At 38.3% G+C, this 19,727-nt stretch overlaps 1 protein-coding gene across 1 annotated transcript in view; it reads left to right on the top strand.

Annotated features, from left to right (window-relative positions):
- ARHGAP26 (Rho GTPase activating protein 26) overlaps window positions 1–19,727 on the top strand; it is a 552,571-nt gene that overhangs the window by 431,673 nt on the left and 101,171 nt on the right. Inside the window, exon 15 of the mRNA XM_044659871.1 lies at window positions 10,437–10,596. Within this exon, the coding sequence (XP_044515806.1) occupies window positions 10,437–10,596 (160 nt within the window). The remainder of the gene's footprint in view (window positions 1–10,436; window positions 10,597–19,727) is intronic.

Below are 19,727 nucleotides of genomic sequence, written 5' to 3'. Positions count from 1 at the left end.
CATATATATATATATATAGATATAGATATAGATATAGATATAGATATAGATATAGATATAGATATAGATATATAGATAGATAGAGAGAGAGAGAGAGAGAGAGAGAGAGAGAGAGAGAGAGAGAGAACAAACCCACCCTACCCTCCAAGGCACTGGCCACTGAGGTGAAGATTAGGCTCAGCTTTTTGGGAGAAGGGGACCTCAGAACCCTTCATTTCTCATTCTTGAATGAAGACAAGGATTCCAAGATGAGGGAAGATGTCTTTTGGTCATAAGGGATAATATGGTTTCTACACACATGTGAGAAAGTGAGCATTGGACAGTCAAGTTTGGAGAATAGGTAGCAATTCCATCTGTCTAGAACAGAGAATTCATGAAGGGAAGTAATTATGAAATAAAGCAAGAAAGGTAGTTTTGAACCAGATTGTGAAGACACTTAGATGCCATCCTGAGGAGCTCATATATCGTTGTAGAGGAAACGAAAAGCCTCTGAAGGTTTTTAAGCAAGGGTATTTTTTCTTGGAGCAGCTACATGGCACAATCAAGAAGACTCTTCTTCCTGAGTTCAAATCTGATACTTGTTGTGTGACCCTGGGCAAGTCACAACCCTGTGAGCCTCAGTTCCTCATCTGTAAAATGAGTTGGAGAAGGAAATGACAAACCCCTTCAGTATCTCTGCCAAGAAAAAATCCAAATGAGATCACAAAGTCAGACATGACTGAAAAATGACTGAAAAACATCACTTTCCTCTGATCAGACCACATCTGTGTTTAGTTCTGGAGGCTACATTTTAAAAAGACAAGAGATGACTAGATCTCGGTCCAGAAGAGGCTACTCCCTAGAGTGAGAGAACTTGGCATTCCATCTAAGAACCAGGCGAAGGACCTTTGCTTGACCTAGAGAAGAGAAGACTTTGGATGGGTGGGTGGGTAGATGGAGGTGTGTGAGGGAAAAGATCACAGCTGTCTTCAGGTATTTGAAGGGCTCTGAACACAGGCTGGGTGGTACTTAGGAATGTTATAGATGTTATACCTGTTTAGGGAGGGGTTGGACTAAATGGTCTTGGAAGTTCCTCCCAACTCTGAATTCCTGTCTTGAGAAATAACAAACTTTAGAGGTCTGAGCTTGCATTACTGCTATTTCAGTCACATTGGACTCTCCATGATGCCTTTTAGGGTTTTCTTGGCAAAGATACTGGAGTGGTTTGCCATTTCCTTCTCCAGCTCATTTTACAGATGAGGAGACTGAGGCTAACAGGGGTGAGTGACTTGCCCAGGGTTACACAGCTAGTAAATGTCTGAGGCCAAATTTGAATTTGGATCATTTTGATATTGGGTATTTGAATAAAGACTTGAGAAACCTCAGAATGAAGGAACATATCACTCCACAACCATGAATATTTGACAGATTTTTACTGTAACTATTTATTAAGCATGGATAAAGGAGACAGCCCTAAAGGAACTTATTAAGCCAGCCCTTAGGGATCCAGAAACAATAGGCAAATTGCTTGTTTTCTTCCTCCTCCTCATCCTCCTCTTCCTCTTCTTTCCTCCTTTTTCTCAAAAACTGATTTTCTTGGGGGGAAAAAAACCCTGTTCTTTCTATTTAAAAAAACAACCACAACAAAACCCACCTCCCATTGTTCAGTCCTATCCAACTCTTCCTGACCCTGCAGACCATCTTGTCATTTGGAATTTTTAGCTCCGCCATGTTCTAGGAATGAGAGGATTGGAAATTACCTTTTGTCATCCCTGAATTCTAGGCTCGGGCCCCAAAGACAGGATGCTGACCACCTTAGCCTGTGGCCTTTTGTCAGTTGTCCATAGATGCTTCTATCTGGAGCCTAGTCTCTGCATGTTTAAACCAATCCAGTCTCTGTTTCCCCTCAAACTCCAAGGGGCAAAAGGGCATCTCTGGTGGGACGCCCATAAGCATTCGTATTTAATGCTTGGATCCCAAGGAACGTGCACGATGTAGACTCCGGCTGTCCTAACAGAAGCGTTGGAGGTGGGTCATTGAAGCTCAAGAGAAGCCCGCTGATGCCGGTGGATTCTTTAGTGGCTGTAATTAAAGACTGAACATGGTACTTCCACAGAGTCAAAAACCAGAACTCTGTAGCAAGTCTCTCTCTATAAAAAGCCTGCCTAGCATGATCCTCTTCTTTCTTTTCTCCCCTTTAAAAAATCAAAAAACAAAACAAAAAAATAGCCTTAACTTTTGATTTGGAACCTATACTATGGATTGAGAATAAGGGCAAGGCAATGTGAGTTCAGTGACTTGATTGCCCAGTATCACACAGCTAGGAAGTGTCTGAAGCCAGATTTGAACCCTGGACTTCCCATCTCTATCCCCTGAGCTACCTCGCTTCCCCCTCTTCTTATAAATGACACAGAAGAGCGTGTGGAAAAGATAGACTGTCGAGGGAGTGGCTCACAGGCACCCTGGTCTGGCCCACACTTGGGCCCAGCAGCCTTCTGCACGGAGGTGCTAAGTCAAGCCCCAACATGCCGTAGGACCTGGACCTGAATGAGGAAGCCCTGGAGCCGCCGCTCCACTACCAGTCCAGAATGCAGCCTTTCTGTCTTCTACAGACTTTGCTCATGCCTGGATCCAAGAGCCTGTTTGCACTCTGCCCGGCAAGGTTTTGCCAATTCCTGGGTTTCCACATCTACATAATCTGTCAAGTCATTCTGTGTAACCAAAACTGTCATTGCACACAGGCCTGTAATTTTAATTTATGGGGCATGTTAAAATCTCAAGCCATTAATAATCTAGTCTGCAATAATTAACATAACTATATAAAGTTGTATGGCTGTAATAATCAAGTGACAGAACAATTTATTACTTGGAGGTGCCAAATGATAATGGTAGTTTGTAACAAAAGGATTAAGTTGCTTTTTTTTTTCCCCTCCATAAGTTTTCCAAGAGTTAGATAGGAAAAAAAAAGTTAGATCTGTATGTTTTTTAATATAAGGCACCAACCTTAATAAAAGAAATGGATCATTAAAGGCAGAATTAATTATGCTAGTTATCCTCCAGCCTTTTTATATATGACATGGCTAAAGCTTTACTCCAAATGCCTTTGGTCATTGATGTTTGCAAATCAAAGTACAGGTCCACATCATGACTTTCCCTATCACAGTTTTGATTTATCACAGGTTGGCGTAAGAAATTAAATGGGAATTCTTAGAGGATATTGGAAAGGCCAGCAAATGATATAGAAAAAAAGTTTAGAAACTCAGAAATACATAAAATATGGGTATAGTATTATATAATTTATCTTTTAACACCAAAAATATACAGTTTCTTTTTTAAAGTTAAAATAAATGAAAAGTTAACATTTACAAAAGAATGCAAAAGCCAGGAGATGTCAGAGACTAGAAATGTTGAGATATTTTAACATTGACCAAAATGTAGCCTATGACCAAATATTTCACACATATTTTACAAGAATGTACTGTAAATACTCATAGAAGAAAAAGAAATTAAGTCAAACTTCTTCTCTGGTTCAAAAAGAGGGCTAAAACTTTTTTAAAAAATTTAAACCCTTACCTTCTGTTTGGAGTTAATAATGTGTGTTGGCTCCAAGTCAGAAGAGTGGTAAGGGTAGGCAATGGGGGTCAAGTGACTTGCCCAGGGTCACACAGCTGGGAAGTGTCTGAGGCCAGATTTGAACCTAGCACCTCCTATCTCTAGGCCTGGCTTTCAATCCACTGAGCCACCCAGCTGCCCCCAGGGCTGAAACTTTTTATGTGGATTTTTCCAGATTGGAGGGACACTGTGCTCCTAACCTAGAGATGTGGAGAGAATACCTATAATATTATTCATCAATTAACTCTAAGCTTTGAAAGGGGAAAAAAAAAAAGGCCCCAGACTTTCCGTATGTGTTTGGCATTTTCCAGATGCATTCTTGGAAAAATGAATAATATTTTGAGTGTGTGCATTATAATAACAATGAAAATAATAATCTAACAATTCCTAGTGTTTGTAGAGCATATTTATTGGCAAAGCATTTTTTACATATATCTCATGGGTTCCTCACAACAGCTCTGTGAATGAGATGCTATTATTTATTCTGAAAGCTAGAAGAGATCTTAGTGTACATCTGTTCCCTCTCCATCATTGTACAGATGAGGGCTTGAGTCCCAGAGAGTTAGTCAGCGAAGGAACTGAGGAGGAGAAAGGTTGAGTGACTTGTCTGTTGCCACCCAGCCAGTTAAATACAAACAAATAAATAAGCAAATAAATAAATAGATAGACAAATAAGCAAATAAATAGATAGATAAATAAGCAAATAAATAAACAAACAAATAAATAAATAAATAAGCAAATAAATAAATAAATAAGCAAATAAATGAATGAATAAGTAAATATATATATCCCTCTGAAAATTTTTATTTAATTAGTTGATTTAGAATATTTTTCCATGGTTACATGATTCCTCAGTTCAATAGATAAGGCAAGATTTGAACTCAAGTTTTTCAGACTGTATAATTTTCCATTCGTCTCCTAGACATCTCGTGTGTAACCAGCCAAGCAGAGAGGAGTTCAGTGTTACAGCAGAAAGCAGGCTATATTTGGAGGCAGAGGACTTGAGTTCAAATCATAGTCCCGGGACTCACCAAAATTAATGTTGTTTTTATGATCATTCAGATGAGACGCTCCAGAACTTTGTTGTTCTCACTCTTCAGCGAGGGTAACCCATCGCCACTTGCCTACTGTGCTCAGTAGTTATTACGGGAAATGTTTCTTGAAATCAAGAAGCAACTCTACCTTAGAAACCTACCTGCAAATTATATCTTGGCGTATCTGGTGAATCCCGTGAGAATATGAGGAACTTGGTGGTTCTTTTGTGACCTAAGGATCTCCCATGCACATAAAGGGAATATGGGATATTACAAGTAAGGTGCAAAATTGAACCAGAAGGAGCAACGTTCTGGACTGTCTCGAAGGCATATACTTTGTGGCTGACCATTTCTTTCAGGAGTAATGGCAAGAATGCAAGGATCCAGGACAATTCTGAGGGACTTATGAGAAAGAAAACTAGCCACACTCAGAGGAGGAACTGTGGGAGGAGAAACACAGAAGAAAAACAACTGCTTGAACACATGGGCTGATGGGGATATTATTGGGGATGAAGACACTAAACGATAACTCTAGTCCAACTATCAATAATATGGAATTAGGTCTTTTTTTTTTTTTTTTTAGTTTTAAACCCTTAACTTCTGTGTATTGACTTATAGGTGGAAGAGTGGCAAGGGTAGGCAATGGGGGTCAAGTGACTTGCCCAGGGTCACACAGCTGGGAAGTGTCTGAGGCTGGATTTGAACCTAGGACCTCCTATCTCTAGGCCTGGCTCTCAATTCACTGAGCTACCCAGCTGCCCCTGGAATTAGGTCTTAATCAATGATACATGTAAAACCCAGTGGAATTGTGCATTGGCTAAGGGGGTTTGGGGGGTTTGAGGGAGAGGGAAAGAACACGAAATATGTAACTATGGGAAAATATTCAAAATTTAAATTAAAAAAAAAAAAGGAGTGATGACAAGTACTGTTTACCCCCTAGGTAATTCTTAATGATGAAAAACAAGAAAGAAAAAATAAAATGTCTTGACATTTGGGGAAATTTCTAGCCAAACTGAAAAAGAAACACTAGTAAATAGAAAATATAACCAATCAAAATAGATTATCCCTTCTTCCAAAGAAAACTTTAAATATAGTTTTCAGTAAGAAAGCAGCAAAAGAAACAAACTGTGGTGGATAGAGCGCTATACTCAAGCCAAAAAGGCCTGAATTCAAATCCCACCTTTGATATTGACCACCGATATAACTAGGTGATAATGATTATAATAGCATATATATAGCCAGACACTGTACTAAATGCTTTCCAATTATTGTCTCATTCGACCCTCGCTACAATCTTAGGAGGCAGGTGCTATCATTAATCCCATTTTATGGATGAGGAAACTGAGTTGTACAGAGGTGTGGTGACTTGCCCAGAATCACATAGCTAGTAAGTGTCTGAGGGGAGGATTTGAACTCAGGCCTTCCTGACTCCAGCAGAGCTGCTGCAGATTCTTAATTTCTCTGGGCCTTTATTTCATCAGTCAAGATCCCTTCCCATTTTAAATCTATTTTCCTATGAGTTGCTGCATGCATCATAAAAGATTCAGTGATGGTGTTAGGTCACAGTGGTGGTGATGAAAATGGTGATTATGATGAAGGAGGAGGAGGAGAAGCTGACTAACAGATCTGATAAAATATAAGGAAGTTGATGGTTCCTTATGTAATATGAGCCTTAGATGCACATAGAGGTGAGATTGACAAGTATAGCAAATACTCCATTGTATAAGAACTATTAGAGATTTGCAAAAGCACTTTTTTTGCATGTGTGTGTGTGATAGTGAAAGCCAAATGGATGCACATCCATTGGAGAATGACCAAACAAATTTTGGAATCTGGAGGTAACAGCATATTAATTACAGAGAACTATGCAGAGATGTGAATCGATGCAGAACAAAGCAAGCAGAAGTAGGAGCACAATTAATAATGTAATGAAATAACAGTCGAAGAAAGCACTTCCCTGAGTCATTTTCATGACTGACCCGTCTTGACCCTGGAGAAGTGATGAAGAAGCACCTTCATCCTTTAGGTACAGCCTATGGATGCATAGTTTTGCATGCATCATCAAACATGGCCATGTGTGGCTTGGTTTTTCTGAACAGTTAATTACCAGCCAGGGCTTTTTAGAGGTGGAATACTCATTTCAGTCTTCCATCTTGACTGAGAACCAATTGACTTTTCTTTTTACAGGGTCATTTATAATATTGCTTTTCATAATTAGAAAAATATATTAGAGATAGCTAGCTACCTTTGCTTTAAGGCATGGTATCTGGAAAGAAATGTATGGGGGAAAGGCTGAGCTGCTTGTTTTTCAGGGGTATTTTAATGTGGGCTCTATTCTCATGAGCTGTAGTCGTAACATTGGTGGCAAGTCCTATGCTCTGAACACTGTTTAGAGGCAGAAAAAGCGTCAGACCTTCAGGAAAGCTTTCTTCAAGGCTAAGTCAGACCAGTGGCCATATGCCACACTTACTCTCTCTCATCATAAAAAGGGGGGAGATTTCTAGCAAACAAAGGTACGGCCTGAAGAAAGTTTGGACAAATGAACGTCTACTTGCTGATTAGAGCTGGTTAGTATAATATTCCAATGTAGACTTAGAATTTTTAAAGTCAGTATTTCATTCAGAAGCTCCATCCTCCTTCTTTCAACAAAAATGAAAGCTGGAAGGAAATAATCTCATTCATTTGTAATCCCATGGACAAATAAGAGGTAGCTATACTAACTGCCGGAGGGAGTGGGTCTGTTGGTAGGACTTGTCTTGGCCAGGGTTACCTTTAATCACATATCCTTATTCTTCTAAGAAAATAAGGGCCTTTGGGACAATCTCTGCTACTTTCCTAACTTATCTGCAATGGTCTTCACGATTTCTGTAAAATGAACAAGCTTTCCTTGTTGGTTGTAGGTATTTGTGTTATTAATAGGTAGTGGTGGGCAATGACATTTGCATTTCTTCAGTTATATAGGGAGTTCTGATGAAGAAATTCCCTTTCCACTATTCAGCAAAATTATCTGGGATGCCCAGAAATTAAGTGATATTTGCCCAAAGTCACCTAGGCAGCATGTCTGAAGTGGGACTTTCAACATAAGGTCTCCCTGAGTCAGAAGCAAAGCTACCCCTCTAAACACCAGTGCAACTAATTATATGTGTTTTTTAAACTATTTACTTCTTAGTAAATTAATTCTAGAGTATAATATGGGTTTTTAAAAATTTTTTATCTTTATTTTATTCCAATAACAGATTTACACATAAGTTTTCCAAAGTTACATGATTTGTCTCCCTCCCTTCTTCTCTCCCCCCCTCTCAAAATTGGTAAACATCATTGGATTATACATGTATTATCACTCAAAAGATACTTCCATATTATTCATTTCTGTAAGAGAATAATCTTATAAAACCCAAACCCCAAATCATATACCTAAATAAGCAAGGGATAAATCATACGTTTTCATCTGCATTTCTACTCCAACAATTCTTTCTTTAAAGGAGACAGGATTTTTTAGTGGAAAACCTTTTTAGGACATTTAAATTAATCCCTCAAAGTCCCCATCAAAATAATCTGTTCATTCCTTTTCATTCGTTTTTTTTTTTATATAGTCATCATTGTTGTGTTCTCTGTTCTTCTTATTCTCCCTTTTGCGTTCTGCCTTATTTTATCAAAGCCTTTCCAGATTTCTCTGTTTTATTTTTTTTTCCCTATGGTTTTGGCATCAATTTCATTATAGTATCCTATTACATCAGTGCAGTACAACTTAAGTGTTGCCCTTTTGTTGGACTTATAAGTGGCTCCTAGACTTTAGCCACTATAAGTAATGCTGCTATAAAAATCTTCAAAAAAGATTTCTCTCTGTATATTCCTAACAATGGACTTATTGGGTCAGAGAGAAGAAAAGTAGTGATGTGTGATATATGTGTGATGTATGATGAATCTGAGTTTAGAATTTTTTTCTAATATTTACTAGCTGTGTGAATATATGCGCAAGTCACCTATTGCCTCTGCTATATAATGTTTCCTCATCTATATTATGATGTAAATCATATTTGTGGTACCTACTTCACAGGGTTATTGAGAGAGCCATATGAGATAATAGGTGTACAATACTTTTGCAAATTTTAAAATGTTATATAAATGTCAGTTCTTGCTAATTATCCTAAAATCTCTGGCATGCTGCCAGATTGCTTGCCAAAAAATATTCTACAAGTTTGTTATTCCAAAAACAATCAATGACTGTACCTGTTTCTACAAACCTTGCCAAAAATGAATTTCATTGCTTTTAATTGCATTTGCCAATTTGGTGGTTATGAGATGATACCTCAGAGTTTTGTTTTCATAATTTGTACTTCTTTATAAATTAGTGAGGATGAGCATTTTTTCAGATGTTTATAAGCAGTGTATGTATATATATATATGTGTGTATATATAAGTGTATATATATATGTATTTAATAATCTGTACCTTTTGACCATTTTCCCCCCTTTAATCTACACATTTTTTGTCCATGTCAAAAAATGAAATGTCAATTCATATGTGGACTCTTTGATGCCCTTCAATTTCATGGGGGAGTTTATCCCATTAACATTCAAAGTTACAATTCTTGCTTTCACTTTTTGATTCATCAAAATATATTACATGATCTCTCTTTTTGAATGGAAAATAGTACCAAGTAGCTGAAACATTTTTTGCCTAAAATTATATGAACAAAATCCCAATTTGCCTGTTTAAAAGCCTGTCTAATGCTAACCTAGATAAAAATTATTGGATTTCATTTATTTATTTGTTTGTTTATTATGACTTGATAATAAGTCATAATAAACCACCACCACCAAAAAAATTCAATTAAACAAATACTTTAAAAGATTATATGAAAGATCACAACTCTACATTGTTTACAATTCATTTTAAAATATGTAAGTTATATGTGTATTGTAATAAGAACATCCTTTGCTCTTTGGATCTGTTTTACTTGGAAAAATTCTTTCTCTTTTGACCATTAATTATTTAAGGAAGGGTGTTTATATATTCATATATACCATGCCAATAAGGGAAATTACTGTTTGTAGTCATGGTTTGCTCTGGCCCAAGTTTGGGATCATGATGAATGCTTTTGGGGTACCCACTTCTGGTCATTGTAAATGGACAAATGTATCCACCGTCTCCTTATTGTGACTCAAAACATATCACTTTGATTTTGGTTACAGGAAAGAGTAAAAACCCCCTTCATACAAGGTGGCTCTACAATCATACATTTTTATGACAGTTTATGCAGCTCTGTGTTTTATCTAATGCATGTCATATGTGCAAAATGAGGGAACTTATTACTGTACGAAAAAAATGATTTATTTTTAACTTGTTTTTTCATTCTGCCCATTATGAAAAACTGGATTTTGTTTTGCTCTTGTATTTGCAAACTTATCCCATTTGTGGAATGTATAGTGAAGGATAAAGAAGCAGTTGCCTATTGTCAAGAATATTTTATCTGCATCTGAAACTGTAGATAAGAAACTTCTGAGATGGCTTTTTCCCCAGATAAGGCAGGTAAAAGTATAAAGCTTCCACGTTGGAGTCTTCTGTAGATCAGTGGAAAATGGCACAATGAAAATTTGTGTTTTTCTCCTTGGAACAATACAATGGGCACTCTGGACGTGGACACACAGCAGGGCAGTGGGTTTCTTCATGGTGACTTGGTGTCCTGAGAGGACCTGGGTGCTCTTGTGATGCCAAATGAAAAGGAGGAAGGCCTGGGACAAAGAAGGGAATTTCCCATTGTGCACGTTATTTCTATCATCTGTCTTCTTCTCTTTTCCTTCCTCCCAGTGTTGCTAATAACCACAAGCAAAATTTGATGACTGTGGCTAACCTGGGTGTGGTGTTTGGACCCACGTTGCTAAGACCACAAGAAGAAACAGTGGCAGCCATCATGGATATCAAGTTCCAGAATATTGTGATTGAGATATTGATAGAAAACCATGAAAAGGTAATGAGTGTTTTTGATTATTTTATTTCAGTAACTAGTTTATCTAGTAAAGCTATTCTTGAATGAATGAATGAATTTGGTGGCAGGGAGAGCATTTATTATATACTTACTTTATGCAAAGTACTATGTTAAGCCAAGGACTGGGAAAACAAATAGAAAAATAAGATAGTCCTGGCTCTCAAAGACCTTACATCCTAATGGGAGAGACATATCAACCCAATAGAAAAGACTTATGATCCTTAGATGCAGAGCAGACAGTGATAATGCCCCTTCTTTAATGTCATTTCCACAGATAAAGCCCTATCAATTTCTGTTCAGTGTAGAGTTGGCATTTTAGAACATTTTTCAAGCAGACAGCTTTGAAATAAAATAAGAATTTATATGTACAAGCAATATACAAAAAGAAAAGTCAAACAGTCCCTGCTTCAAGCAGCTCACATTCTAGTGGAAGGTTTCAGCTGCATGTCCTCTGGAAAAGTACTATGATCCTTGGGGTATAGCAGCCAGCCAGACGGTGAAACCTCTTCTTTAATGTTGTTTCCACTGATAAAATCATATCCATTTCTGTTTGGTGAAGAGATGGCATTAAAGTGCAGTCTCAAGCTTATGTTGCAGATAACCTTTGAGTGGGGAGGTGGCCAGGGGGAAGGAAGGGAGTCTATAGGGAATATAGGGAAAGGAATAAGCTAAAGAATGATGGTTTCAGGGGGGAAAGAGAGGACCAGTCACTTTGAGTAGAGTAGTAGGAGGCAAGGATAGAAAGATAGAAAAGTACCAAAATCTGGAGCGTCTTGAATGCTACCCCAAAAGGGGTTTGGGGCAGAAGAATGGCATGGCTCAAAGAAGATGAGTTAGACTGTAGTAATAGTAATGATTCCTTTTTATTTATCCATTTGGCATCCCCCAAGTCTCTTCTCTTATGCCTTCTTCTCTTTTTATACTCTCCATTAGTCATTTAAACTCCCATGGGCTTAATTAGCTTTGTAGGTAACTCCTAAATTTATATATCCATCCCTTATCCTCAGCCTCTAGTTCTTCTCCATTGCAAACTGCCTGTTGGGTTTTTCTCATGTCTTTTAAACATCTCACACTCAATATATCCCAAAACTATTTTTTCCTCAAAACCTTTCACTCCACCAGACTTGGGTTCATTGATGGCATCACCATCCTTCCAGTCCTCGAGGTTTGAACTTTTGAGAGCCTCCTTGATACCCATTCTCTTTTCCTTGCTATTTCTAGCTGCAGCATCTTTAAAAAGTTTTTATCTTCAAAACATCACTCACACTGGACCATTTCTTTGTACCCAAAAAAGCCTCTCTCCTAGTTCAATCCTTATGACCTCTTCTCTTGGCAGTTTAATAACAATCCTCTCCTAATTGGTCTTCTCAGCTCCAGGCCCTTCACTTCTCCTGCATACAGCTACCAAATGAATATTCCTGAAATACAGATCTGATGATATCACAGCTCATACATTCCACTCAGAAATCCTCAGTGGCTCCCTATGGTTTCCAGAATCAAATACAAAGTCCTTAGCCTAACATTTAATACCCTCCACAGTCTGATTCCCACCTGTTTTCTAGGCCTGGTTTCATATTTTCTGTATTTTCCACTCCCACCAAACTGGTCTAAGGTGACTTTCCATCTCCCATCTCCATGCCTATGTACAAGTACCCCCCCCCCCCCCATACACACACACACCATGTACCTACCATGCCCTCTGTTCTCATCTCTGCTTCACAGATTCCTTAAATTTCTTTAGAGAACAGCTGAATACCCTCCTCCTACTTCAGACCTCCCTTGATTTCTTCCATTTCTCTTTATTACCCCTCTCTCCTCTTGAAATAGTTTACTTCATGTCTTATATATGTTTATATACTTTTTCTCTTTCTGTGCATATAGATATAGATATAATATATGTTGCATTCTGTTTTGGAATATAAACTACTTGAGGACCCTGACTCTGGAATTAACAAGGATTTGGTTTTCTACCTCTAATTTTGGCTCTCTATATGACCTTGGGCAAAAAAATCACTTAATGTCCTGTGGTCTTAATTTCCTCCTCTAGAGTTGATCTCCAAGGTTCCTTCTAGCTCTTTATCTCTTTTTCCTTTCTTTTTCCATCAGAGTGCTTCCATAGTTTTGTTCATTATACTCCTTTCTGAACCTGAAAGCCCAGAATTAGTGTCAGACAAGAGTATGGCCCCTCTCTTCTTGCTTCTATAATTCAGGTCACAGCGTTTCAAATGGACAGAAGTCCTTCTATTTGGGAGATGCTCTTTACCTATCATAGCCAGAGCTTTTGTGGATTCCTCTCAGACACTTTCACACCTAGGTTAACAAGCATTTGTGGAAAACTAAGTGTATGCCAATCATTTAATAGTAGGTGCTATAGACCTCTAGGGGGAAATGATCAAATGAAGAATAATGTTTTAGAAGTAATTATCATTATTTTTCCAGCCTAAGTTGAAATCTGTCCTCAGGCACACACTAAATATGCAATATTGGGCAATTCACATTCAAATTCTACATAACCTGTCTGCCTCAGTCTCCTCATCTGTAAAATTGATATAAGAAGGGCACCTAACTCCCAGGGTTGTTGTGAAATAATTGTAAAACATTTAGCATATTGTCTGGCACATAATAAACACTATACAAATGTTAGTTATTATTACTCTTATTTTATATAATACTTTCATCTTCTGGAATAAAACTTAAAAACAACCTCCCCCAACTCTAGCAATTCACTCCCTAGACCAACTGGAACTGAGTTGCTGTCCACATTTCTTGTATTCAGATCTCCATCAGTGTTTTGCACAGAACCCAACAGTTATTTGTATAGTGATACCCATATTCAAAAAATGGAAAGAGGAAAAGCTTTGTTGACATTAAGTATTTACCTGTATATATTAGGGATTATGAGAAATGTAGACATATTGAATTCCACATTTTTCAAATTCTTGCTATGTTCGAGACACCATACTGGGCACAGTGAGTAGAGTTGAAAAATTTCCTTCAAGAAGCTTAATCTGTAATAGGGAGTACTTGCACTTAAGAATGGTAAGAATGATACAAAGCAGAGTATGATAGGGGAAAAACAGAAATTCAGGCAAAGTGCTGTAGAATTCTTTGACAAGGAAAAAAAGTACTTATAGTGCTTGAGTGTTCAGTGATTGCTTTTTGGAGGAAGTGGTACCAAAGCTAAGCTCTGAAGGAAGAGAAGAATTTCAGGAGGTAGAGATAATAAGAGTTAAAGAAAGTAGAAGGAATGAACATGAATAAATGAATGAGTAAATATTTTTCTAGGTAGTGTCCTAAGCAATTGGGATTCAAATATAGAGAGATTGTCTCTTTCCTAAAGAAGCTTGTATTTTTTTATTTAATTTTAATTGGGGAGCACATGACTTATAAGGAAGTATTGGCCAATGAAAGTAGTTAGCGTGGGAAGTTACTAATGTGATGAAATGGGGAAGGAATACAAAGGTGAAAGTCAGCATTAAACATTAAAAGATCAAGCTCTTGGACCTTTGAAAACAAATTCCAAATAGAATCAGAAAGTTTCAATTCTATAACTATTTAGGAAGTATCTATTAAGGGCAAAGCCCTGAATACCCAAAATCCTGAAAATACCTGAAAAACAAACAAACAAAAAAATCAACTCAAGAGATCCCTTTTCCCTCAAGAAATTTGCATTCTATTTGGGCCCTAGATGATGAACATACAAAACACTGAAAAGCCATTGCAAGAAGTAGCTCTAAAAACTACAAGGAAGGGGCACTGAGTGGGTGCCGGCACGTGGGCCCAGCATCAAGGAGAAGACTCCAGGCTCCAGTGTTCATTTCATGAGGCCACCCTCTTTCCTGGGACAGCGTGCACTGCAGTTTGTTCGGCATTCCAAAAGGCTTTGCTCTCTCTCATCCTTGGCTTGTGCTGGGTACACAGTGGGTGCTCATCTTTCTCTCATATTGCTTGAGACTTTCTTTCACTTTCTCTGTTATTCTTCCTTTCTCTTCTAAGCACATGCATACCTCAGGCTATTTTTCAGACTCCTAAATCCATTCCTCAAACTTTCCTGGTTTGGCTACAATATGTATGAGCCCTTCTGTAATGGTCTAAAATGTGAAAAATAGCATTTTTTCTCTTAATAATTTAGCATTTTTTTTCCTAGTTTGGCTACAGATTGTGGGAGCCCTTCTGTAAAGGTCTAAAATCTGGACAGCTTTTTTTTCCCCCTAATATAACTTCACACTTTTCTTTTTCTTTCTTTCTTTCTTTTTTTTTTTTTTAAAACCCTTACCTCCCATCTTAGAATTGGTACTGTATTTTGCTTCCAAGGCAGAGGACTGGTAAGAGCTGGGTTATGAGGATTAAGTGACTTGCTCAGGGTCCCCTGGCTAGGAAGTGTCTGAGGAGCATTTTTCAACAAAGGAATATTCATTTTTCTAAATCATTGATGCTACTTTTATCTCTAGATGCTTTTGTTGTTGAATAAATATAAAGACAACATCACCATCATTACCATTATATTCTAACTTACCAAAAGTGTTGAATTCCACAATCTCCTCTCTGAAACCGTGTTCAGCAAGGATTAAAACCAGACTTTAAGGCCAGAGAACTTAAAATGAAGACAATCCCAGTCTGGGCCCTTCCACACATAGCTGCAGACAGACAGTGCCTGCGGATCAGTACAAATCCCCTACTGAGTCTCTCTTTTCATGGAGAGCCCACACATATTTCCTTTCATCGAAGCCTTTACAGATTCTGTGTCTACAAACCGACACTTGGCCAGGCTAACCAAGAACATTAACCACATGCCACATATGGCAAGAGAGCATGAGAAGTGCCATCATTTACCTAGACAGAAAGACCCAGGAAATGAAGACGGGGCTGGCATTTTTCTGGGTATATTCACATATTAGGATTGGGCAAGGGCAGGATTCAGTGAAGGGGAGCCAGAGGAAGCAGCAGCAGCAGGGCACTCCATTATGTGAATTCTCAAAATTAAGGGTCTTTTTTGTTTGTTTGTTTCTTTGCTTTAGTTTGCCAGTAATTTTGCATTCACTCTACTCCCCTTTCTGGGTTGGCACAGCGGTTAGAGTGCTAGATCTAGAGTTAGAAAGATCTGAATTTAAATCCAGCCTTAGACACTAGTTGTGATACCCTGAGCAAGTTACATAAACTTTGTCTGCCTCAGTTTCCTCAACTGTGACATGGAAACTGGAGAAGGAAATGGTAAACCACTCTGGTATTTTTGCCAAGAAAATTCCAAAAAGGGCCCAGAAGAGTGAGACATGACTAAACAATAAATAAAAGTTAGATAGTACCACCTCCCAGAGTTGTTTTGAGGATCAGGTGATATATTATGTGTAAAATGCTTAGCACAGGGCAATAGGGATCACATCAGTATTTAATAAATGCTTGTTTTCTTCCTTCCTGCCCACTCTTTGGGCTTTTACAGAGAGGGCTAAGGATCTTTGTATCTTTTAATTTTACCCACGATAGCATTTATCACATTACCTTAATAATTATGAATTCTTAAATGTTTGCTGAATTGAACTAAATAAGATGGATGATAATAATAATAATGATTTATAAAGTGCTTTAAGATTTAAAATCTCATTTAACCCTCACCACGTCCCTATGAGCTAGGTATTGTTATTTACCCAATTTTATAGTGGCAGAAGCCGAAGTACAAAGAGGAGAAATAACTTATTCAGCAGTCCAGTAGAAAGCCAGCTGTTATGTCTCTGATGGTTGTTGTTGAATCATTTTTAGGCATCTCTGATGCTTCGTCATCCCCTTTGAGGTTTTCTTGGCAAAGATATTGGTGTGATTTTCCATTTCCTTCTCCAACTCATCTTATAGATGAGAAAACGGAGGCAAACAGAGTCTACTAGTAAGTGTCTGAGTTCAGATCTGAACTCAGATCTTCCTGACTTCAAGCCTGGCACTCTGTCTGCTGTGGCACCTCGTTGTCCCAGTTGTAGGTGGCTCTTCTGTTTGTTTCAGATTATCCTCCACAGGCCGTCATCAGGGAATCAGAACTCTTTGAGACCATAAAGTCTGATATTCCATATCGTTCCAAGTTTCCATTGCTTTTCTCAGGATTACAGGCATGCCAATAAATTATCACATATTGGAAATGTATATATTGTGTATTTTATGATAGAAAAATGGCCTCTTTATTCAAGTGGACCTTTGGGAATATAGTCACGTATGTATAATACACAGCACGTACACATGCACACATGCCACAGATGTATATACATTGTTACATCTCATCAGCCAGCAGCAATTTAACCAGATAAAATTTTAAAATTTTTAAAGAGAGCTGGGCAGGTGAGCAAGTTTAATTTCCATGTGTTACCTTGTAATCAATTTCCTCTTTCCCAGAATTACTTCATTGTTTGTTCAGATTACAGAAAAGAAGTTTAAACTAGAAATGGCCTAAAGGAAAAAAAAATTAGTGGAAATGGAGTATGGCCAGTCGTATATCAAGACCAAGGAACAATAAATAGCATAGGCTTCTTTGGCACCCACAAAAAGTCCAAAGATTTAGAGAAAAGCCCAACAAGTTGAATCTACCTAGACAGCCTGGCATAGTGGATAGGAAACTGGACCTGGAGACAAGAAGACCTATGATAAAAATCTTACCATAGCTAATTACTAGCCATGTGGCTCTGTGCCTCAGTTTCCTCATCTATGAAGTGGCTGGACTTAGGGGTTTTCAAGTTCCCTTTCAGCTATCAAATCTATTATCCTTTTTACAGAAGGACATGGATAAGAGTTTTAAAGGATGGGTAGACCTAGATAGATTATATCTTGGCAATATTTGAGAGAGATCATACCTCTAGCAAAATGTGGTCCTTCAGGACAGAACATTCAAGTGATTCAGTTCAGTTTACTGCAACTCACATTTGTTTTTGTTTTTAGAAACTCTTATCATCTTCTTAGAATCGATGCTAACTGTTGGTTCCAAGTCAGAAGAGCAGTAAGGGCTAGGCAGTGGAGGTTAAGTGACTTGCCTTGTGCAAGTGTTTGAGGCCACATTTAAACTCAGAAATACGAGTTCATAGCTAGGAAGTGTCTTGAGGTCACATTCAAACCCAGAACCTCTCCTCTCCAGGCCTGGCTTTCAGTCCACTGAGGTAGCTAGCTGAACCCAGCTAGTCAAGGAGCTCTTATGTGCTAGGTCTTCCCAATACCACTACCCTTGATAAGCTTAAATTTGGAGATTTTCTTGGAAAAACATTTGTATGTTTTATTTTGTTTTTCCTCATCAGGATAAAAAAAAAAATCCAAACCACAAAACCCCAACACCAAATGCCACCTTGATCTCAGCCACCCCCAATCCCGTAGATGTGATGATTTCAAGTAACAAGGAGGCTTTTTTTAGGGCTAGCTTATCAGAATCCGTTGAGCAGTTATGTCAGAAAAAGAAAAGAGCTCATTGCTCATTTTCCTAAGGTTGTGTACAAGTCAAGCTGCATTCAGGAGAGTAGTTTTTTATGCCTAACTCTAAGTTTAAGCATGTAATAGGTAGAACCCAGATGTTCTGTAACAATTTGTGGCTTGTCTGTTGGCCTCAAAATGGTTTCTTTGCCTGAAACAGGATGTGTGGAGTTTCAGAGGTAGGGTGGGTGTGAAAAAGAGTGAGGGGGAAGAAGAAGGGAAAGAGAAAAAGTGATAGAAAAAGAGATTTAAAAAAAAAATAAACCATTCTGTCTTAGAATCAGTACTGTGTACCAGTTCCAAGGCAGAAGAATGGTAAGGGCTAGACAATGAGGGTTAAGTGACTTGCCCAGGGTCATACAGTGTCTGAGACCAGATTTTAACCTAGGACCTCCCATCTCTAGGCCTGGCTCTCAATCCACTGAGCAACCCAGCTGCCCCTTGAAAAAAGAGATTTTTAAAAGGGAGAAATAAAATACAGAGAGAGTCTAAAATAAGATGTGTGCAGTATTGGGGCGGGGGGTAAAAGAGAGCTAGGAGGAAGATGGAGAGGAAAAGAAAGTGAGAAGGAAAAAATAAAGGGGGAGCTGGAGAGAGAATCTGAAAAAGGCTATGTAAAGAGTCAGGGGTAGAGGTATGAAAGTGGAGAGAAGATGGAGGGAAACAGAAAAGGGAAGGTGACGAGAAAGGAGAGAGAAAGAGAAACCATTTGCTTTTGCCAGAATTGCTTTTTATTAGTGGCTATTGATTTTTCACAAAGTAAGTGTTGATGATTAATCTCCCAGTCTGTCAGTAGAAGGACTTGCTTTGAAAGAATTGAAAGTGTTCATCCCTAAACTGTTAATCTCTGAGGCTATGAAAACAACAGGCACCCCTGTTTCTCCCAATTTCATTAAGTTTCTCTAGGTGAGAAAGTAGGTGCTTAATAAATTTATTAAGCACTTGCTGTGTGCCAAGCCCTTGTACTACTTCATTAGGCACTCAGGATTACCGTTTAGCCACTTTTTAGTCATGTCTGATTCTTCCTAACCCCATTTGAGGTTTTCTTGGCACAGATACCATAATCGTTTTCCATTTCCTTCTCCAGATCATTTTACAGATGAGGAAACTGTGGCCAACAGGGTTAAGGGAGTTGCTCAGGGCTACACAGCTAGTAAGTGTCTAAAGCCAGATTTAAACTTGGGAACACGAGTCTTCCTGACTCTAGACCCAGTATTCTTCTTAGCTGTCCCTTGGACTCTGGAGATAATGAGGAAAGAAATTAAAAAGTCCTTATCCCAGGGAAATTATATTTGCCTGGAGGTGGCTGGTTGGGGGAAAGGGGCACTAAAGACATGAGGGGAAAAAACCAATATGTTTCCAGAATGTTAAATATAAAATATTTGCAAATATTAAATAATTTTGAGGCAGGGTTGGGAGAATGAGACAGAAAAAGGCTTCAATATAGAAGTTGGCATGGCTCAATCTGAACCTTATAAAGGCTTAAGGAGTCTAAAAGAAGAATTTAAAGAGGGAGGATATTCCATAGATGAGGGGAAGTATCTCTGTGCAAAGTTACTAAGGAGGATGATGGTAGGCTGTGTACTAGAAACAGCCAATTTACTTAGAATGTAAAGAGTACAGGAGAGGACGAAGGATGAATTCACTCTAGAAAGAGAGATTAGAGCCAGATTAGAAATGCC

This window comes from Gracilinanus agilis, chromosome 2, assembly GCF_016433145.1.
Source record: "Gracilinanus agilis isolate LMUSP501 chromosome 2, AgileGrace, whole genome shotgun sequence".
Taxonomy (NCBI): domain Eukaryota; kingdom Metazoa; phylum Chordata; class Mammalia; order Didelphimorphia; family Didelphidae; genus Gracilinanus; species Gracilinanus agilis.
This window is presented reverse-complemented; position numbering and strand designations above follow the sequence as displayed.